Source organism: Macaca nemestrina, chromosome 4, assembly GCF_043159975.1.
Source record: "Macaca nemestrina isolate mMacNem1 chromosome 4, mMacNem.hap1, whole genome shotgun sequence".
NCBI lineage: Eukaryota > Metazoa > Chordata > Mammalia > Primates > Cercopithecidae > Macaca > Macaca nemestrina.
Window position 1 is genome coordinate 163,912,527 of NC_092128.1, and position 24,259 is coordinate 163,936,785.

Sequence of the window (24,259 nt, forward strand, 5' to 3'; positions counted from 1 at the left end):
TGGAAACACTTTTCAGCTTTAAATTTTGATATTGTAATAGATTACACAGTCAATTAGACAGGGGTGTGGTAATACATTTATAATGTGATACTTTCAGCCACTGTTGTGATTAATTGCCATGCATTAAACATTGGCTGAGAAATGACTTGAAAATGATGATGGGATTATTACTATTTAAACAGGTTCTAAACTAGGGGATGACAAGGACTTGTAGCATGTTTTCTTAAGGAAATATTCCAGATTACAAATGCCTGTATGGCAATGTTCAGTAAAAGATGAAGCGTATAAAATTTAGGGGGAAAAAAGTAGTTAGAACTAAACTGTAATGAACACTCATGGTTGCTAGACACTGGTAGTAAGAGAATTTGCATGAATAATTTTATTTAATCCTTCCTTTATCCCTAGTTGGTAGGGTATATTTTATCTTATTCTGATATTGAGAAAACTGTGAGGTACTCAGAGGTAAATAAATTGCGCTAAGTCACACAGAAAATGTTGAAGTCAGGTGTCATATGGGCACTCACCTCTGAAGTGTACCTTGTAGCAATTTTCTCATACTGGTTCCCACTTTCCTGTGTTGTTTTTCTTACCCACCCTTGACTGCCACAGACTGGAATAGCGAGGGCACTGAGTTTTGAAGAAAGTATTTGATGCAACCATTTTTCGAGGTCAGTAGGCATCTGACAAGATTGGTGGGCAAAGAGAAACAAAACAATAAGGAATATTTTGAAAATTTTTTATATAGCTAAAAGGTAGTAGAGTACAGTTGATTGAATTAAAACACAGGATAAATTATTGTACTCGAGAATACTAATGGGCGTAGAATCAAAGGTCAATATTCAATCAGCAGAATCATTTTTTTTCCCTTGGTAGGTTAAATGGAAGGAATTATTCTAATTAGTATAGTGCTGTAGCTTGTACATTATTTATATTTCCAAATTGCAAGACTTCAGTCCCTTATGTTTTAAAAAGCCTAATCACTGTAAGCAAAATAAATAAATTTTATGTCTTTTATTCTCAAATAACCTTAATAAATCAGCATAATACACATGGGCTGTGGCTTTTCCACATTTTGATTTTTTTTCCTCACCAAATATAGATCATATTTTTTCCTTTTTTTTCTGTGTAATGCCCTATTTAATGGGCATTTGTTTCTGATTGTTTTCTGACAGAACAGTGACAAAATCATCAGTTTGGTAAATTAAGAGGAAAAAGTAACAGATTTTCACATACTGGAATCTCAGGCCAAAAATTTTTAAAAAGTTTTTAGATGCACTAACACCACCTTTATTTAAAAATATTATAATATTTGTAACATTTTACAAACCTTTAAACCATAAAATGAACTTCCTTAGACATGTGTTTCATTTTGACCTAACATGTTTGAATCATGAGGAGATTTTTTAAAATGTCTTTTTTTCTAAACTTTTTATTCTAGTCATGTGCCATCTGTAAGTCTGAAAAGTTCTTCTGTGAAATGACACTTTAAAATAACTCTTTCTTAGCATATACTTTACATGTGCATTGCATATTGTACAGTTTTAGTCACATATAACTATATAATCACTTGATTGCCATTTATAAAGTTTGGCATAATTATATGTGAGAAGCAAGTGCATTGGTTTAAAAGTATTTCAGCATTTAACTGGATAAAGTGTTTTCTTTCACTAAATGACACTATCAATTTTATCTAGAGCTGCAGGCGATTCATTAATACTTTAGTAGTTGAATATATGACATTTAAAATATTTATCTAACTGAAAATTGGACACTTATAAACTGCATCAAACATGCTGTTGGCTGAGATTTTTCTTAAAATTTACGAACATTTGAAGTCTCTTCACAGATACTTCTCAACTTAAGATATTTTTCAAATGCATATTTTATAAAGAAGAACTACTAAAGAAATAAATTAAAAAATAAAACATTTTTGTTTATTTCACTTTTCCTGTTTGATCCTTTAAAAATTTACCCTGTATATTATTTATGAGACTCAATAAGGGTGGACTTGACTAATGGTTATAGTGTGAAATGTGTCACTTCTTGCAGGGGAATTTGAGAGGGCAGAGTACTGTAAATAATTAATGTAACATTATGCCTGAAGCATAGAGGGTATTCAAATGTTGTGGAAATGAATTAGAAAAATTATTCCTTTTTTTTGTATATTTAGTAACATACAAGAAAATTTATCTACTGATGGTAGAAAGATATCCCAGGGAACTATTTGTAGTTAGTTGCTAATTCCTTGGTATTCATTGGAAAGAAAGTAGACAATGTTCAATGGAATTAAATGTGGCAAATAATGTTATGAAGAGTTATATATATATGGTATTATACTTCAGAGTAGTTGCATTTCGGAGTAATACAGACTTGCTTAGAGACATATTAGTAGACTTTTATCCCATTTCCTTTATAAGGTTGTCAATAGCAATAAATCTTGTATTTAGTTAGAAGTGTACCACGGCAGTGAAGTCTGAAATAATGTATTTTCTGCATCTTAATTTAGTGAACATTGAAAGACAGAGTAGTGAATGACCATGAGAGTATTCTTTTGAAACGTGCTAAATTGGGTTTATTTAGTCGTTTCTGTAGATTTCCTTAGGGCAAGGCAAGAACGTATCCCTAAAAGAAATGCCATAAAACCTCTTTTGAGAGAGGCATAGACAGTTGGATGTAAATACACTCATATCCTGGTATATTAAATACTGAATCACCCTACATCTTTGGAATAATGATTAGCATGCTTAGATAAATAAACATCCCACATACGCTTCAAACTATCTGCCATATGTGTCATTTTTTATAAATGAGACTTCTGATGAAACTTGAGGCTACAGCATAAAGATTCTGTGTGGCATGATTAGCATACCCCCAGATTTGAAGGGTTACAAGACCTAGGATTGGCATACAGGTGTGAAAATTAGAGGCTTAAACGAAACTTTTTTTTTTTTTTTTTTTTTTTGAGAGGTTTCACTTTTGTCACCCAGGCTGGAGTGCAGTAGCACAATCTCAGCTCACTGCAACCTCCGCCTCCCAGGTTTAAGCGATTCTCCTGCCTCAGCCTCCCGAGTAGCTGGGATTACGAGCGTGTGCCACCACGCCCGGCTAATTTTTGTATTTTAGTAGAGACGAGGTTTCGCCATGTTGGCCAAGCTGGTCTCGAACTACTGACCTCAGATCGTCATCAGCCTACCTCGGCCTCCCAAAGTGCTGGGGTCACAGGCGTAAGTCGCCGCGCCTGGCCCATAAAACCTTTCTTTAAAGAATCAGCCATCCATTCCTTTAGTGAAAAGTCAAATTATATAGATCCTTGCAAGATATAGTAATAAAGTTTTTTTTTAATTTAAATTAAAGAGAAATAGGATGGCTTAAAACAGAAAAATAACATAATTTGCTATGTCTTTTTAGATGAGCCTGGTTAACAGAATAGATGGTAGAAGAGCAAGAACACAAACTGGGAAACAAGTTAAGATGTAAATGCAGTAATCCGGGATCAAGGGGTAGGGAAGGCTGGTGATGGTAGACTTGAAAAACCAGGGTGGTGGCTGGGTGCGGTGGCTCAGGCCTGTAATCCCAGCACTTTGGGAAGCTGAGGCAGGCAGATCACAAGGACAAAAGATCAAGACCATACTGGCCAACATGGTGAAGCCCCGTTTCTACTAAAAATACAAAAATTAGCCAGGCGTGGTGGTGGGCGCCTGTAGTCCCAGCTACTCGGGAGGCTGAGGCAGGAGAATGACGTGAACCCAGGAGGTAGAGGGTTGCAGCAAGCCAGGATCGCACCACTGCACTCTAGCCTGGGCGACAGAGCAAGACTCCATCTCAAAAAACAAACAAACAAAAACAGGGTGGTAACATTAAAGATAGCAAGACGTGGATTAATTTAAGGTTTGCTTTGGAATTAGTGAGCAGGGCATGTAGAAACTGTTAAAGATTTAGTTGTTAGGTCTGATAGAAAATGAGAATGAATCAGGCTGATTCTGTGTTTTAGCTGAGAGTAGCTAGTGTATTTATTCAGAGAGGGAAGCCATGGAGAGAAGAGATTTGTGAAGTAGAATTCAGTGTTAGTGATCGGTAGTGACAAACTAGTTTGTACTGTGGTAGGGTATCCACATTACTTCTGGATTGATTCCTAAAATGAGTAGCCCAACATTTCCATCTGATACCCAAAACAACCAATTTTATGTCTTTAACCTTTTGTTTCTTTCCTTGTCCCCAGAAGACTAATTCTCTGCAGAAAATTTGGTTTAAAACAGAAATGCCTGCATTAACTTTCTATTTAAGAAATGTCCAGTACTCATTCTAAAAATGTGCATTAGACGTTCTGTGAGTTACCAGGAGTGCAGAAAACTAAAAGAAATAGAGAGAGAGAGAGAGAAAGAAAGAAAAGAAAGAAAAGAAAGAAAAGAAAGAAAAAGAAAGAAAGAAAAGGAAAGAAAGAAAGAAAGAAGGAAGGAAGGAAGGAAGGAAGGAAGGAAGGAAGGAAGGAAGGAAGGAAGGAAGGAAGGAAGGAAGGAAGGAAGGAAGGAAGGAAGGAAGGAAAGAAAGAAAGAAAGAGAAAGAAGGAAACTGTGACAAACTGGACTCTTTCAGTTAAGAAATAACACCTGTGAATTACTGGCAGCCCTAGGCTATTTGTATGACTGTGTTACCATCTCTGAATCACTTGACTGGAACTCTTAGATCAAATTTAATCATACATTATCAGCCTGCATTGATAACACAATGCCATTTCCAATGTATTGGACCAAAAGTATCACCAGAATAATTCAGAAAAAAACATAAATACTGAGAAATAGAGTGTCATTCCAACCATCTATATATAGTTGAAATATCCTCCTAATGGTGATGGATAATCATAACTGAATTTCATTATTAAACATCTATCTTTCATATATATTCTTAATTTGGTGTTCTAACAAATTCTTACCTAATATCAATCTAGTTTTAGCAAAATATTAACTCTACAGTTTGCCTGAAAATGTGAATGGATTCTTGACACATTTATACAATGTAACAAAGAATATTGAAACATGAACAAAATAAGAGTCAAAATATTTTGAGGGGGAAATTGATAACATTTTAAGACAATTTGAAAGTCAGAATGTTTTAAATGTTTTTTCTAAATTTTGCTTTCCATTAGGAATGTTTGAAGTTATTTCCTAAATACAAATATTATATATTTAATTTTCCATGTTGAATACAATCAGGAAATTAAACCAAAGTTTGGTTTAAATCGGCATTTTTCTGTACTGCAGAATTGCTGTACTAGTTACTTACGGCTCAGGATTATAGAACTGTTTGTTGATGGGATAGTTAAGAAACAAAAAGCAAAAAGGAAACAACAGAGGCTGGAAGTTGAAATCTCCTAACAGATTATAACCAAAAATTACACCTAAATATGAATGTCTAGCCTGTATTCAACATCAGTGCCTGTTTACTTAGAACATTTATAGTTACTTTATTGGATCAATCATACTTAATTTATTCTGTAAAGGCAATTTCAGCCCCATTTTAAAAAGAAAGAAAGAGATAGAATATATTGTAGGAGCAATTGTGAAAATTATCTCCCAGTGAACTTTTTTTATTCAAGAGATACAGCAGAAACTTAAATGAAAATCATGTAGATCTTATGTTTACTAATTCAGTGCTAGCAAATTATATCCCACAAATAAATCAGTGTTACACCCTGTTTGTTATTTTCCTTTGTAATTACTATAACTACTTTCTAAATATGTTATGTATTTGCTTAAAGATTTCACCCATCATATATCTCTGACTCAAAATCCGTATTTATTCATTATCTTTAAAAGTGCATTTGCAGACTGTCTAGAAATGTACTATTACATGCTTCACTGGGTTTTTATGAACAGTTTTAGAAATATTTATTAATTAGCATTACAAAATGCACCTGAAATACTCACCATTTCACATGAACAACAACCAATTATAAGTAAATTATAGTGCTGGTTTTATTTCATAGTCATCTACCAAAAATAGCACATTTTACATATACATTTAAAGTCAGTAAAGTGAAAGGAAGTCATGTATGACATTAATTTTTAATGAAATCCTTATTTTATAAAAAGTAATGGAATGTTAACATGTATTCCTTTCCCTTTCATTTTCTCACCTACTCTCTTTCTCTCTCTCCTCTCTCTCCCTCTCTTTTTCCCTCCCTCTCTCCCTCCTTTCCCTTCCCCTCTCTTCTCATCCCCTGCCCTCCCCACTTTCCGCTCTTTCTTCCTTCCTTTCTTCCTTCCAACAATGAACTGGACACTTTCAATGAAATGAATTGACTTCATCTTCCTTGTCATATTGACCATAACTGCTTTTGCCATGGGACAATATAATGATAGGTAAGTTTATAAAATAAAAATAGAATATGTTGCTTGATAATGTCTGTCACATATTTTATAAAAACAGTTTATATATTATTTGATTTTAGATTGAATAGGAATTAAGGTGTGTTTTAATGCCATTGCTTTGAAATTAATAATTTAAGTTGAAAATCATTTTATCTGATTAACTTAAACACAAGGGTATTAACAATTTAGTTACATAATAAAAACAATTTATTGCTGTTTTCTTCTTACAATGAAAAGCAATTCACATTTTTTAAAATGAAAGCAACTAATCTGGATGAATTAATTTATCTATATTTTTATTTCTAATAGAACAATGATAAGGCTGAATTTCGTTGATATTCTTGATTTTTCTTTTGCTAAAGTAAGAGAGAGAGAGAGAGAATTTGAGACAGAGAGAGCAATGGCTAGTTCAGCTAGTGGTAAATACAGTCACTACTGCCTTCTTTTAATTTCAATCCAAACATTCAGATTTTTAAGTTAATTTCTGATTGCTTCATATTTTCCTCCACAATTGTTAAGTTTTAGATAAATGGTTCATTCAGCAAAGCAAAACCTTACTTTTCTGATTTTTTCCAAAGAAGCAAACATTTTCTATGAAAGGAATTTCATACAAGAAAATACTATACATTATGTTTCTGCTATGAGCCAGACACTGAGGTGGAAAGAGATGAATTAGACACATTTACTAACCTCATAGTCCAAGATCTCCATATCTGTATTTTTAATGTATGTTAGAACTAATAATCTACCTTTACCTATATTAAATTTTATAAGCTTTTATTCTAGTCTATATTATTTTACAGAAGTAGAAATCACTTAAAAGTATCATAATTACATTTTTTAAATAATATATTTTTAATATGTATATATTTTCTAAAAAATAATTAACTACTGTCACTACCTATGAAATGGTTCTATTATGCTTGGACTTCAGGCTTGAAGAGACTATACATTTTGGCAGTTCATCAGTATCAGATATTTGCATAGTACAGGGTGAAATTTTCTCACAAAGGTGGTGTCTACCTTACAAGTCCTTGAATTACTGAGGGTAGATTCAGAGATGAAAGCTCATAATATTCAAATGCTGTTCAGGCCAGAGGGGCTAACACATAAATTCTAATAATTATCAGAGCTTTCAGAGCTGCCTGTGAACTTTTATGCAAGAGTTTCATGAAATTAAGGTTTGACATGAATTCTAATGAATTTAAGATTAGGAGACTTTATATCGTAATGAATTTAAGATTTAAGATTCATTCTAATGAATGAATGAATAAGATTATGAACCTTTATATCTTAAACAAAGTAATAATTACCAGCTTTATCTTGATTTCTTTTTCAACAGCTACTTGGAAATGTCCACTGACTGTATTTGCTGATTGTATTATTAATTAATATTTTCTGATAGTCTACTTGATATATTTCTTATGCTCTATATTTGAAAGCAGTACAAAATCGAGTATACCTGAAACAAATTGAATTTTTTGCCTAGATTTCTTTTTTTCCTCCCCTCATATACTCCTTTGCCTTAAGAAATTGTTCTCTTGGCATGAAATCACTAATCAGAAATTCCAGTCAATTCTAAAGTGACATTCTCCCCACATGCTATTGGTGTTAACTATAATTAATTCCAACAGCTGTTGTCTTCTTTTATGTGTGACACTTGTCAAGAAGCCATCCTCGTGGTTTCAGCTAATTATTTTGTATCTGGACTGTTTTATTCAAACTAGAAAATATATTTACTTCCTTATAGAAGTAAACATCTCTGGTTACTATATGTGTCAATTTCATGGGTAATAGACAGTTGTTTTCAGGTCAGTTTTTTTCAAGTGCAGATGTAGGACATCATGGATTGACTCCAGTATAAACTGCAGTGTCAGACATATCCCCAGGATGTAGCACAGTGGATCCACAGAGGGAGGACTCATCTGTTGTTGCAGTTTTCTGTTGATGTATAACAAAACAGAACTAAACTTCATAGCTTAACAGAAAAACAATTCATTATTTCTCATAATTCTGTTGGTTGATTGAAAATTCCCTTTCATTGTCAACTGAACACTGGACTGCCAGACAGTCCCAAATGGCCTCCCTGAAATGCCTGACTGTTGGTGCCACTGCCATCTGGGAGATCAGCTGGAGCTTTTGAGCAGGACTTCATTTGTCCTTCATATTGGCTTCTCCTCATCACTACTTGGCCTTCCTCACAGACTAATGGCTACCATCCAACAAAGGATAGTTCCAATGGGTGATGAAAACCTGCATAACTCTTAAGACCCAGACCTCAAAGTTATACAGTGTTACATTTTCCCAATAAAACAATTAAATAAAAAATTATAATTTTATGGATACATAATAGTTGTACATTTTATGAGATACATGTGATAAATTCTATTTAGATATTCTACCCATTTTTAATCAGATCTGTTTGCTATTGCGTTGTTTGAGTTCCTTATATATTTTGGTTATGAAGCCTTTGTCAGGTGAAGAGTTCGCAAATATTTTCTCCCATTTTATGGATTGTTTCCTCACTTTGTTAACTGTCACTCTTACAACATTCAATTTGTTGAAAGAGTTTGTGAGATGAGATTACAGTCGTAAATCTACTTTACCTTCTTTTAACTACTAAATAATATAATTTCTTTATTCAACAAATATTAAGTGCTATGTTGAAGATACAGATGTCTCCAGAGAAGCAGACATTTTCTATGAAAGGAATTTAATACAAGAAAATACTACACATCAAAGATTAGCTTTTTATCTATTCAAACATTCATTCACTAATTAGTTTTTGCCTTGTTTCACAAGAGGTTAACATATTTATTGTGGTTTTTGGTAAAGCACTCTAAGACAATACCATAAAATGAAGCAAGCCATCATCCTAGAAAGAAGGAAGAGTTATATAGAGAAATGAATACACTGTATTAATGTCTCAAGCCTCAAACTGTACCAATGCTGTGAGAAATTCAAGAACAAAAAGTAATTTAGTATGAAGTTATCAACATGATATTTCTCAGAAATGTGTGGTATGTATGCACATGTGTTTTAAAGAATGTTAGGATATTCTGTGATCATTGCAAGTATATGAGTGGGTCATTTTCTTTTCTCATGAGTAGTTCACCTTTAGTGTTGTTGAAAACAAGCTATATTCTGAAACCTAACCTACTGATCAAACTATACATTTGTACATTAGAAAAGGGCTTGCTTTGATTATATTTTTAAAAATGTAAGCACAGTTTTGTATGCCTTTGCCTAGATATCTTTCCATTGTCTTGAGTTTCACTGAAATAAAGGAATATGCCAGTAGGAAGGAAAGGACTTTTGATTTGAGTTCTAATTTTTTATCATATTTAATGGAACATAGCTACTGTGTATATTTAATAGTTTCCTCTGTAAATAGATAGTAGTTAAATGTGTCTCTTTACAGACTTACCATTTCATAGTCCATAAATAATCTCAGCATTTTATACAACTGAAAACCTATTTAGTATGAGAATGGAATAAATAGTGTTAAGGCAGAATTACCCAGTTTACAATAACTAATTTGTTCTCATGCTTACCCAGTTACCAAAAACTGGTTGCATGCTTGTTGTGTGCATTGTCAAAAATTAAAATAAAGTCTTATTTCTCTTAAAATGTGAATTTTGTGAATGTGCGAATGACTGATGGCCACACATCCTTTGTAGGACAGCTGCTCATCAATTAGGCCCTTTCCTATCTTAGGGCCTTTACACTTTCTGATGCTTCTACTGAAAAGCCTTTCTGCAGACACTTTCAGAACTTGGCTTCTTCATTCCTTACTCAGTTCTTTTCTGTAATGTTTTCTTCTTTGTGACCGTTCCTTTAGTCCTTCAGTGTTTCTTATCCTCTTCCTACGTTTTTTTCCTGCACAGTATTTATCACCATCAGACAGATCTTGTATTCATTTATCAGTCTGCGGCCTGTCTCCCTGTTCCATTGGATATAATCTGTGTTGCCACAGGAAATAGTTTTTGGTTTAATATTGTTCACAGCCAGCCTTGGTGGCTTATGCCTATAATCCCAGCACTTTGGGAAGCTGAGGTGGGAGGATTGCTTGAGCCCAGGAGTTTGAGACCAGCCTGGGCAACCTGGTGAGACCCCTAAAAAAATACAAATAAAATCTCTAAAAGAATACAAATAAAAATATTGTTCATTACTGCATCCCCAGCATCTGGAATAGCTACCAACACATAGTAGTCACTTAGTAATATTTTTGAACCAATAAATTGATCATTATTTAGGAAATGATAATTCAACATTAAAACTAACAAAATATTTGACAAATATATTTTAACTGGTATTGATATAAACCTTCCCATGTTGATTCATGTAGAGTATTATTTAGTAACTTTATAATAATGTTAAATTGCCTAAGAGCAGTTGGAAACATATATTAGTTTCCACATTGACACACCTCACACAGTGTAAGAGGCAAACATCTCTACCATGAATTCTCCGAACAGTAGAAAAATGTTTTAATAAATGGTTAAGGTTGAGTGTGGTTACTATTTTCAGATTAAATCCAGAATATGTATTTTCTGATGAAATGAATTCCTCCAGTTTTACTCTGGCCTTAAGTTGCAGAGACAGTAGCTTCAACTTTGATATTCATCTCTATTATCCCAGCTATTAATGTGATTCATGGTACTGAATAACATCTATAAATTTTGTCATGTGTCTGTTTTATCATTTTCATTAGTGTTTTGCTCTAGTTGAATTGGCTTTGATAAAATTTATATTAGCTATCTTCACCAACCCAATTTTATTTTAGCTGTTCAATTTAGAATGTTACTTCACATGCAATTGCTATCATACCCCAGTGCACTGGAAAGGCAATATCTTTGTAAAATATACTTTGGTTATGATTTTAACAGAGATTAGCACTTGGCAACTTGACATGTCGGGCAATGTTGTTCCTACTAAGATACATGTAGGCCTCATCCAAATCATTTTAGTCACTTACTCAAAGTGTGCTATGGAACATTTGCTCTTCTGTGAGATAAAATAAATAGTCCAGGAAAAGTAAGATAATTTAATAATTTTTAAAACCAAATTTTGAACGTGTACTTTTATCATGTTTGTATTAAGTAATGCAATACAGATGGTAAATCATTCAACCAGCAGTAGCTATGCATACATTCTGTGATATACTTGGTGCTAAAAATATGGTCTGGGAATAAGTAGCAGTTTTTGAGAAGCTACTAAATCTTAGGCACGGTGCTAAGGATGTTATATAAATTACTTTATGCAGTCTGTACTACAACCATATGAGACAGGCATTTATTTATTATTTCCATTTTACGGAAGAGGAAATTCAGGGACAGCAAGGTTAAAAAGTTTGCCTGGGTCACATAACTGATACATTATGAAGCCAGAATTAAAATGCTTGTGGTTTGACTTCAGAAGCGACTCTCTTAATCTCAGTGCTGTGATGGCCCCCACATAGCTGTGAATAACAGAGCCACTGCGGATAGTGTGTATGAGAGAGAGAAACAAACAGATCTGTCTTTACTGTGAAGTGAATTTTATGGCAATGGTAAGGAAGAGATGCCATGAGGACGTATTAGTGGGGGCAGCTAAATCAGCTTTGGGAGGTAAAGACATGAGGAAATGGTAAGGGGAGAGGCCTTGTGTATCTTTTCACTGTCATATTCCCCAACCTGGCCATGGCAGTACTTGGCAAGAGAATGTGCTGAACAGGTACTGCTGAACTGGTAAATTAATCAAGTGCGACATCTAAGCAAAATCTTAAAATTTCAATGTAGGAAATCCCAAGAGGTCTCTGAGTATTTCATGATTATAATGTAGATGAGTCTGAGACTACTTGTCCTACACCTTGTTATATTCTTACTGTATTGTATCTAAAACAACACCTCAATATTACTGAACAAGAAGACTAAGTGTCACTGCAATTTGCTATAGTAAGGCTACATTGGAAAAATAACAAAAAAGTAAAATTAAAAGAAAAACCGACCAATTTTATGATCCCACATTTTCATTTTAAAGATCTAGCAGTTGATACATGTAAAGAGATGGGATTGAATGCTGACCACTACATTTTAATCAGTTTATGATCCTAATAAGAATTTACCAGAATGTTTATTATCTTAGGCATTAAAATGATAAAGGAGAAAAACATTTGTTTTCTAATACTTATATAGTAATAAAAATATTACTTGGGAAATGTGTTTCGACTTTGAAGGGATTTTATTATTATTGTACAATTTTTGTTTGAATTATATACAATGCTTTGAAAAGAGGTAATTTAGCTTATTGAGGTCATACTTCTGATAAAATTAAGGTTAGGGAATTTGTGAAGGAAGGGATACAACCAGGGAATTCGTTTCTATAACGACATGGGAAATGCTAATGACTTCACTTGCCAATGGAGTGCTTTAAAGTTGGGATTTATAAAAGAAAAAAAAAGCAAAGGAAAAAGTAATCTTTTATGATACCTTCAAAGAGTGTTGAACATTCTTTGTTTTCACTGTAGAGTACATTTTGGCACTTTAAAGACTGATAGCGTCATACAGTGGTTCTCAAAATGGGCGGCTGCTTAGAATCACCTTGGAGATCCTTTAAAATCTGATGCCTGGGCTCCCCCTATAGATTCGGATTTAATTGGCACAGGATGCAGACCTGGGCATGAATACATATGGTTAAGCTCTCCAGGTGATTCCAGTACACAACTATTGTTAATAATAACTAATCCAGACCTCTATAGCACATTAAAATCAGGATGGTTATTGATTGGAAAGAGTTAATATTCAAATAACAGTGTCTCTATGTCACATCCCAGTTTCTTGACAATTTTCCATTCTAGTAAATACCTAGAGTATTAATATTGAAAGAAATTGTTCCTTGTTCTCTTGTTCTAATGAAATGAATCAACATTGAAAACCCTAGGCTATTTCTAGGAAGAGAAAATGAATTGTATTATTTTGAAAATTGTTCACCAAATACTGTCATTTTAGCACTTCTACAGCCTATTTTTAAAAATAAGTTTCTGACTTGGAGTGGGAGGGATGGCTGTAAATACACCACACTTACAGATGCATTTGTCTGAGGTGATAGAGGAGTCAGCACTAATTTAGTCAGTGTGGACAAATGACACCATATTTTCAGTAGGATGAGAGTAATGTGCATATGCAAAATAATGATACATTTCCCAGACATTTGATAGTACCTCAAAGCAAGTTAAAATGACAATTTAATCTTCTGCAGTTATGAAATAAAATCTAACATTTAACACACTCTTACAAAAACTGATATTCACTGTTGGTGGGTTTTGTTTTTTTTTAGATTTATGGCTGAAATTAATAAGAGTGCCTGTCTAAAAATCATGTTCATCCATATGTTGTAGATGTCATTTTTGTTCTATACTTTGTTACTTTTGAGAGTAGTTGGAGATTAGCAAAGACTCATGTTGAAGGGTCTTCAAACTTAAGGCATGTGGTTATGAGCCATTTTCTTCAGGTACTCAATTTAATGTTTAGCTAACTGTCTTGTAATGACCCATGTCTAGTATGACTTTTGAAATTGCAGTCTTCCTTCTAGAATTATTTCTACTTTACTTATAAAAGATTACCTTTTCCCTTATATTTTCTAGTTTTTATGGAAAAATAATTATCAACATTTATTATTTGCTTTTCACTTTCAAAGTCAGCCAGACGATCACTTTGGGAAATGGTTTAGTTACATCTCCCGAAGCTTGTGTTGTAATATGACCCAACTGTTCTACTCTTCCATATACTTGCAACAAAAATATATTCATAGCAGCACTATTAAAAATAGCCTCAAATTGGAAACTATGTGACTGCCAATCAGTATTAAAGTTTTAAGTGTGTTGTATTATGTTCACACATAAATATACTGTACAGTAATGAGAATTAACGTCTAAAGGAATATGCATAAAACTGGGTAATTTTCAATATATATTGAAGAAAAGGAATAAGAAGAATGTGTAATATACAGCTCCATTAATATACAATAAAAATACAGCCCAAACTAACATTTTAGAAGACAGGATAGTGATAGTCAGCCAGGTCAAAGTGAGGAAGCAGGTTGCAGTGGTAATAACATAAGAGATGCTTCTGGAGCACTGATATGGTTCTCTTTCTTGACGTAGATTCTAGTTATTTTCAGTTTGTGACAGTTCATAGAGAGATAACTTTATAATGCATGCATTTTTCTCCATGCCTATTATATTTTAAAAACATTATAAGAAAAATCTAAAATTTTTCAGAGCCCAAACTGCAATTCTAATCATACTAAATATAAGGATATCTCTTATATTTGTCATTTTTCTAAAAATAACTTACAGTATACATAAAAAGTAGAATTTGTGATTACTTCAAAGGACTTGTTAAAAGGGAATTTGTAATTACTGCAAAGGGATTGTTAAAACATCAATATTTTCCCAAGTCAAAAATCCACACCTCTCTTTTATATTTCTACTAGTTGAACTAATGGTTGGTCAGTCTGGGTTTTGTCACTTATATGTTCCAGTAGAAGGCCTAGGATTTCTTCTAAAACTGCCACTATCCTACTTTTTCCATCTAATAATCTTCTTAAACTTTCAAATAAATTTTATGAACATAATAAATGAGATTTAGGCTAATTTCTAGGGGGAAAATACAGTTTTTAAAAGGTTCAAATGTATGAAATAAGGTGATTGATAGATAAGAAAACTGACTCTTTTTAGAATTTATTGTGAATTATGGAAAGCAAGGTTTTTTGGGGGAAGGGAAATACTAGTCCTTTATTTCCAATTTATTGTCTAGTAACTAATTTAGATAGGTTTTATGTTACACGATCAGCAGATTACAAAATTTAGTAAATGGAAATTAAGATGATCACAATTTAGAAATCATTAGTATGGGAAAATAAATTGCTTCCTGATTTTTTGAAGGTAGTTGGATCACTGCCCTTTAAAAGGGTAAATCATGCTAATGAGGACAAGTAGTAGAGTTTTTACTTGTTTTACATGCATTACAACATTGCCTGTTTTTTATTTGTGTATCTGTTCTTCCGAATTGCCCCAGGTAAGCCAATCCTGGGGTAAACATACTGAAGAGACATATGACAGTATCATAAATACATAGTAACATTTAAATGTAGTTGTTGGCCAGTGGCTCACGCCTGTAATCCCAGCACTTTGGGAGGCCAAGGCGGGTGGATTGCCTGGGTTCAGGAGTTCAAGACTAGTCAGGACAACATGGTGAAACCCCGTCTTTACTACAATACAAGCAATTAGCCAGGCGTGGCGGCGTGCACCTATAGTCCCAGCTACTCGGGAGGCTGAGGCAGTAGAATCGCTTGAACCTGGGAGGCGGAGTTTGCAGTGAGCTGAGATCGCGGGATCGCGCCACTGCATTCCAGCCTTGGCGACCAAGTGAAACTCCCGTCTCAAAAAAAAAAAAAAAAAAAAAGAATAATATTTCAGATCAAATGACAGTGAGATTCTTAAATATGACAATTAAGTATGTAACCAATATTATGATTGAAAACTTGGAATTCAACTGATTCTATTGCCTCAAATATACAGTAGTTCCTGTACTATAATTTAACACAATCAGTTTTCAGCCTTTAGAATATAATGTTCTTAGGAAAGTGAGTGTCTGTATGTGTGTGTGTGTGTGTGTGAGAGAGAGAGAAAATTAGTAATTTAAATGACATTTTAAACATGAATTTTAAATACTGTAAAACATGTACATTTAAGATGCACCTATTTACTTGAAATCTTTATGAGTGTTTTGATGATTATGTTTCAAGTCATTATGATGAAAGACAATTGAGCACAATCAGTTCTTCTCATATTGCCTTTAATTCATCTTATTTTTCATTCACACCTTTTCTGCTTATGTAGTTTGCAAGACCTTGCATTTTGTATTATCTACTGTATAATAATGAAATTTGCTCTAGCTCTTAATATTAAAAATTGTCTCCAAAAATTATAAAAAATCCACAACTTTAAGAAAAGTTTGCAGACATTCACTGTTTCAAACATACTAGTAGTTTTTTTCCCTAGTTTGCAAAAGTATGTGAATAATATTTGATAAAAGATTACTTCAATATTAGCCCCATTATTCTGAAACAGATCAGGTTGAATAACTAGATGTGATTGGGGCAGGAGGGAAATAGTTTATTATTAATTGCCCTGAAAATGAGGAAACATTATAATCAGACGTGGTTAAATTTTTGTAACATACAGGATATGTTTGTAGGGATATGTTGACATTTATTAAATATTTATATAAGTCTGAAAATGATATACCATTTAAAGATAGTTATGCAAAAAGTAATTTATGATATGAGTTTAATAATTTTCAGGTTGTCATGAGTTCACCATTTTTTTCTTTCTCTTTTTTCCCCCAAATGTATTGTTTTTAGAGGAGCATTATGGCATAGACAAAGCAAATTATCGCTAGTCCCATTATAAAGAGAAGTGAATTATGTTAAAGCTATGAAAAATTAGCTTTCAAAAGTCGTTTGTGTAATGACTCAAATTTGTGTCTTCTATTTTTTTGTCTCTTTTCTAAGAAACTTAAAATTTGTGCTCTGATTTGGCCAGAAAATTATAAAATGTGATGGCTATTAAATAAATGTTTCAAGTTTACATTTGAAATTAATTCAAGTCAATGAAATAAAAGAAAACCTAAGATTTTATGGATTCTTTGGCATCTAATTAAATTCATAATTTTGGGAATAATTTTATTTTCATAAAATTTTGAAAAATGGATAAGACCATGCTAACTAATACGCTAATGGATAAGAAACAATTTAATTATTGGCAGTAATTAATTTAATCCTGTTTTCTATCTATACAAAACAGTAATACATGTGAATCTCAAGAAATTATATCATGTAAGTGTTTAAAATAATTTATATTTAGTAAAAGTTTACAATATGAAAAGAATTATTTTGACAAAAACATGATTTATCTGAGTATAGCCTATACTTGTAATTTTCTACAATTTTTATTCCTTCATATATAAAAGATTATCTACATGATGATTAAGAATAGCTTTATTTAATGTATCTTTGAAAATACATTGAAAAAAGAACAGAAAAATAATTTTCTGTGAAATTTCTGCCTAAAAACAACAATAAAAATCTAAATATACAAATTAGTTTCTTTTTTATTTTAAAAAAAGATAATAAAATTTGGGAAGGGAAACAAAGTGGGTAGGTATCCTTTTTTAAAAAAAATGTGAAGCTGGGCGCAGTGTCTCACGTCTGTAATCCCAGCACTTTGGGCGGCCAAGGCGGGGGGATCACCTGAGGTTAGCAATTCGAGACTAGCCTGGCCAACGTGGTGAAACCCTGTCTCCATTAAAAATACAAAAATTAGCCAGGCATGGTGGTTTGTGCCAGCTACTCGGGAGGCAGGCGAATCCCTGGAACCTGGGAGGCGGAGGTTGCAGTGAGCCGAGATAGCGCCACTGCACTGCAGACTGGGTGACAGAACGAAACTCCATCTAAAAGAGTAGCCACAACTAAAGAGAGCGCTGTTTAATTTTACTAGACAACATCATTTTAAAATTATACTTATTAGTTCATATAGTCATGCTGCAGCACATACTTTTTAACATTTATTTCCCTGATGAGTTTTAGCCTCCAACCTCCATATTGTGCTTCTCCAATAGCAACAACCACAAAAAAAGGAAATTCTATGTCAATCAGTTACATTTATCAAATTTCATCCTATTCCCGATAATATGTAGGCTCTGGGTCATGGAGGGCTTTGAAAGTCCTTTTTACTTTCTGTTGTTCAATGATGTCATTTTAAACAAAGAGTTAAACAAATGATTTGGAAATAATAGAACTATGATATGACAAACCATGCAAATAGAAGATTATGACGGAAATGGTGCTAGTTATTAAAACTTTATTTCTTCCTGGGGATTACACCATCCCAGTTTGTATAATTGTTATGCCTTGGGTATTCATTAAACCTGACTCACTACTGAATGAGCACATTATTGAGATAACACATGGAATTGTCTTGAGATTAGAAATCTATAGGGGAAATTATGTTGGCAGGGTCAGTTAGATAGTGTGTCTGAACTTCTAGACTGCAAACTTTATTATAAAATTGTACTTCTAGACAATTTTATCATAAGCTAAATGAGTATGATACGTGTGATTCTCACTGTGTTGATACAAATAAATACTTCTGCATAAATGGGGGATATTTAATTATTTGACTCTGTCTGAGTGTTTTACAGGCTCAAAATGAAGTGTTTATAACTTTACCCAGCCTGGTTACATGTGATTTAAGTAGCCTTCCCCTTTTATTGTTCTAGAATGTTAATATTATATATTTTAAGTAGGACAAGCCGATTTCCCATAAGGAAGTACAAGTGAGGGGCTGGGAAAGTGAACACGGAACAGATGATGCAAACAATAGCAATACTTAAAGCAAATAACTATTTAGATATACGTTAAGATCCACTAACAGCTACAATAGATAACTACTTACGAATTTTAGCCAATTTTCAGTAGTGTATGGAAGTGAGAACAAATTTGGAGGTAATTGTTTTTCATGTTTGATGATGGTGTTATGGTATAATTACATATCCATAAAAATATTTAATAAATATACTTTGAAACAAAAAGGAATATTTATTTTAGAAGACTAAATTTTTTTTATAACTAGCTATGGGTTAAAATAGCACCAATATTCTCTTTTCATTGTGTTATTCTCTAAAGGAAGCTTATTAAAAATAATGCAGAATATAATTCTACTGATGTCCCCTTAATAGTAAGCAAGACTCTGGACTAAAAGAAGTGCTTGATAAATAATTTCATAGGGGCTCTTGGACTTTTAAATCATGAAGCAGATACTCAAATTTATGTGCATTGTAGATGACAAAATTACATAATGCCAGGAAGGACAGAGCTAATTACATCATATGCATCTTGTGGATCACAGGATACACAAGACAAGATACGTGACTGACTGGTTCTGTCCATTTAAGAAACAAAGGCATATAAAGAGCTAGATATAATGTGCCTTGAGTGGTAATTAAAAAATAAATTTTAAAAACCTTCAGAGCACAGAACCTTTTCTTCAAGTTCAATTTGATGTAAGGCCCCATTATATACAAAGTATAAAAGTAAGGCAGAATAAAAGGGGCAGGTGTCTTGGAAACTAGCCCAGAAACTTATGGGAACCCTCCAGGGAGTCCAGGCATTCAACAGAACACATGTGCATTTTAAATTATATAGTGTTAGAACCAATAAAACTTTAGCATTTATGTCGTCTCACTTCTTTATTGTACAAATGAGATATTAAAGTTCATCAGGTTGGGGGTTTGCCTTTAATCCCATAGAAAATGATAAGAAACTGTGTCTTTTGAAGCCAAATCAATGGTATTAAACCATTCTATTTTTAATGTTTTGTTCAGTTGGTCTCTATTTTAATAGCAAATATGTTGAAAGTGAAGTTTTTAATATATAATAAAATAAAAATAAAACTGGGTCATTTCTTAAAGGGTGCCTTTGAAGTTAATAATGGCTGAAAATATAACACTCTTTTGCTTCTAGATAAGATTTAAAAGTTGTGTAAATGAGGATGTCAAGGATTAATAAGTGGATGTTAGAATTTCCAAACTTGGCCAGACGTGCTGGCTCCTGCCTGTAATCCTAGCACTTTGGGAGGCCAAGGCAGGAGGATCCCTTGAACTCCGGAGTTTGAGACCAGCCAGGGCAACATAGCAAGACCTTGTCTCTATTAAAAAAAATACATAAATTCCAGACTTAATTTTAACAAGTTTTGGAAAGTATCATAATTCAAAGTTAAGCAAGATTCACATTTTCAAAAGTGATCCTACACCTGATTATTTTTGCATTGCTCTTAAATCCTCACCCACTAGAAATCATAAAATGATGAATTTGTTGGATATGTTTATAGAAGGGTATTTTTGAAATGAATTTCTTTGGAGAAAATTGCCGGTAATTTACTCCATTCTGACGCAAAGGCAAGGATGTGAGTTCATGCTCTTGTCTTTTCTGGTCAGCCTTTAACTAGTCTACATAGAAATCTCAGTATGTGTCTCTTAATGTCAGAGCAATGCCGTAAAGTGGTGTCTGCCTAGTTTCTGAGTGGTCTGTAGGATGATAGATGGGCAAGGTGGTTGTATTTGTATTTGTAATGGAACAAAGGAGAGCATTCTGCTGGGTTGCGATCATTCTTAATTTCTGCATCACATCCAAAAGAAGAATGCATATGTGTTTACAGTGACCAAATTTGGACTATGCAGAAGAGCTGCATTCACTGCGGAAGAAGGGACTTGATTTAGGCTCTACGCAATTGGGCGAGGAAAACTCACCAGGCAGAAATGGGGGAGAAACCACTGGACCCCTGACTGTTAAAAAGTGAATAAGCAATATCTGTAAGTGTTAGTGCAAGTGAGGAAACAGTTCCAAAAACCTACAGAATGTGTGCTCTGAACAAATGAGTTAGTTTTAAGCATCCCCCAGTTCCAAGAATCAAGAGCTATCTTTGGGCATTACCAATCAAATAAGATCTTAGTTGCTTTACCTCTCTTATCTATCCACCCATCTTGAATGCCCAACTTTTTATCCAGGGGCAAGAGAAGAAATTTCATCACTAAGTAAGTTGAATGAAGCAATAGGATAAAAATAAATTTGCTCTTCTGGTTCGACTCTGAGTCCTCTTCTTCAGTGTTCTGGTTATTTATTACCACTGGTGCTAACAATACACTTGGAAGGAGATTAAGTATGCGCTATTGGTTTGGATTAGGAATCTTCCCAGTTCTCTTCCACTGACATAATTAAGTTCATGTGTATATTTGAGACAGTCTATTGCAGGAAGTGAGAAGAAGCTGTAGAACAAGCCTGCCTGGGATCAAGTTTTAGCTCTACTGTTTACTAACAGGATGACTTTGGACAACTTATTTATCTTCTTGGTGCCTTAATTTTCTTATCTGTAAAATAAGTCTAAGAATAGCATGTACCTTATATGCTCTTTTGAGGAATAAATGGGTTGCAGAATTCCTAGCATATGTAAAGTGGCATATGTAAAGTACATGTAAAGTTCCACAAAATTATTGTTGCTAATGTTATAAATTACAGTTACTTGGATATCTTGTTACTGACAATGTTAGATCAAAGGCCGTGTATATTTACGTACAGTATTTATTAGATACTGTCAAACTACCATCTAAAAGCTTTTTACAAATAATTCTCTCTGTAGATATAATATAAAAAGCTAATTATAAATGGAGGCTGTGTGAAGGAAACTGTCAGGAGGTCCCTTTAGCAATGAATGATAGTTTCTAGAAAGTCAACCACTTTGAAAGTTATTTGGGAGAAATATACAGAACAGGTGGACTGCCTGACCTGTTTGCCCTGTGAAAATTGGTATTTGAAATGACCTGATTCTCAACCTGAGAATTTTCAAAGTGACAAATTACACTCATTTGGCTTGTAATGATGTTCTGATTATAGGCTATAAGACCAATGATGGATTTCCTTTACTTCTTTTCTTAATGTTCTCAAATCCTGTTGTGACCTTTCCATATTCAAGCATGTAACAATGTTTTCAGAAACAATTAAAATTTTCATAATTGTATAGTTAAATATGTATTTATTTCCTTAGGACAAACTGATATGCTTTACTTTAAATCAATTATTCTATATGCAACTTAATTTTAATGTTATACCTTTAATTTACATACATACAAAACTGTGTTATATTGAAAGCAGTTGTAAGAGTTATCTGATTTCTGTTGTCTTTGGTAGGATTTGTGAAGCTCTGCAAATCAGAGATATTTTAGGTACAGTTCTATGAAAGATATTGGCACTATTTGTTTTGGCTTGTTTTCGTTAATTTTAATTATCATCATTAATTTATTCTACATCCTCAGTATTTATTGAGTTTCTTCTGTGCAGCAGGAAATAAAGCTAGGTACTGAAAATACAAATGAGAACAAGAGAGATGAGGTTACTGTCCTTATGATGATTGCAACCCAGTGGGGGGATGAACAATGTTACATTTTGACTTGTTGACATAGAGAAGAAATGGGTTAGATCACCTAAGCCAAATAGAGAAGAGGACTGATATTTAAAACCTGAAGAGAGGCCGGGTGCGGTGATTCATGCCTGTAATCCCAGCACTTTGGGAGGACGAGGTGGGCGGATCACCTGAGGTCAGTAGTTCGAGACCAGCCTGGCTAACATGGAGAAACCCCGTTTCTACTAAAAATACAAAAAAATTAGCCTGGCATGGTGGTGCGCCCCTGTAATCTCAGCTACCTTGTAGACTGAAGCAGGAGAATCATTTGAACCCCGGAGGTGGAGGTTGCGGTGAGCCGAGATTGCACCATTGCACTCCAGCTTGGGCAGCAAGAGGGAAACTCCGTCAAAAACAAAACAAAGCAAAAACAAAAACAAAAATGAAAAACCTGATGAGAGGAGAAGAAGCAAATGAGTGAGAAAGAAAAGCAATTTAGATGGGATAAAAATCATGACCGTGCTCTAAAGCAAAGTGTAGAGGAGACTGTTTCAAAAGAAGGTGGTAAATAGAGCATTTAGAGTAAATAGAGTAAATAAATAAAGTCCACATATGACATTAATATATGGAAGTAATTGAAATATTGAGCAAGCCTGTTGGTTGCAGTGGTGGGTGCTGAAACTAAACTGAAGAGGATTTAGAAGTGAATCAGAGAATTAGAGGCAACACAAATAAGCATTACTTACAAAAAGTTTAGCTGAACAGGATGTGGAGAATTGGGATGTTTGTTGTAGAGAAACGAGGAATAAAGGGAGAGTTTTGGGGCCGGATGCGGTGGCTCACGCCTGTAATCCCAGCACTTTGGGAGGCCGAGGCGGGCGGATCACGAGGTCAGGAGATAGAGACCATCCTGGCTAACGTGGTGAAACCCCGTCTCTACTAAAAATGCAAAAAATTAGCTGGGCATGGCGGCGAGCGCCTGTAGTCCTAGCTACTCGAGAGGCTGAGGCAGGAGAATTGCTTGAACCCGGGAGGCAGAGGTTGCAGTGAGCCGAGATTACGCCACTGCACTGCAGCCTGGGCGACTGAGCAAGACTCTGTCTCAAAAAAAAAAAAAAAAAGGGTGAGTTTTGGACAGGACAGCATAACAAACAAAAATCCACAAAGGTCTGAGATTGATGATGAAGGAAAACAACAACAAGAACAACAAGAACAACAACAACAAACAACCCTGAGTGAATAGAGTGAATAAGACATGGTTCTAGCATGGGAAGAGGTCACAATGAACCTGCAAGTTGAGGTCAGGCATACAGACCTAATAATTACACATAAGAAGAGTCTTGAGAGAAAGAGGTTTCCTGGACCAGAACACCAGGTTTCAGATAGTATCTGTAGATCCTGGCGTTGTGAGGCAAGGGGAATAGAGTGATAGACTAGACACAGGCACACAACTTTAAGAAAGATGCAAAAATACTTTACTCACACTTACCAATCATGGACTATATCCTTCTTCAGATTAACTTTTCTATTCAAAATACGTAGTTTTGAATTCAATAGATACTGGCTCTAAACAAAGCTCCTTTTATAGATTATTCAAGTTAACTATCCCCATCTCTCTGTTTATCCCAGTCCATTGTAACAGAAAAATTCTCTGTGTCTATCTTGTCTAGCCAGTCTACATCCATAATAAGCACTCGGATTACAGTTGAATGAATGAAAGGATTATAGGTATGCAATATTGGTATTTTATTGGATTATTATCTGTCTTAATATATAACAAAATAAATAATAAAATTTCCTGTAAATTCTGTCCTGTTATAGCCATACTAAGGGGAAGAAAAGACAAAGCTACTTAGTCATGATTGCAGAAATGGGAAGTTAAGTACAGCCTGTC

The 24,259-nt window shown here is 33.9% G+C and overlaps 1 protein-coding gene across 3 annotated transcripts in view; it reads left to right on the forward strand.

Annotated features, from left to right (window-relative positions):
• LOC105498550 (neural cell adhesion molecule 2) overlaps nt 1–24,259 on the forward strand; it is a 569,177-nt gene that overhangs the window by 184,389 nt on the left and 360,529 nt on the right. Inside the window, exon 1 of one of the 3 annotated variants that reach the window (XM_011770698.3) lies at nt 6,338–6,359. The exons of the other annotated variants lie outside the window; for them this stretch is intronic. Within the exon in view, the coding sequence (XP_011769000.1) occupies nt 6,353–6,359 (7 nt within the window). The 5' untranslated portion in view covers nt 6,338–6,352. Of the gene's footprint in view, nt 1–6,337; nt 6,360–24,259 lie in introns of those variants that run through there. 3 annotated transcript variants of the gene reach the window in all.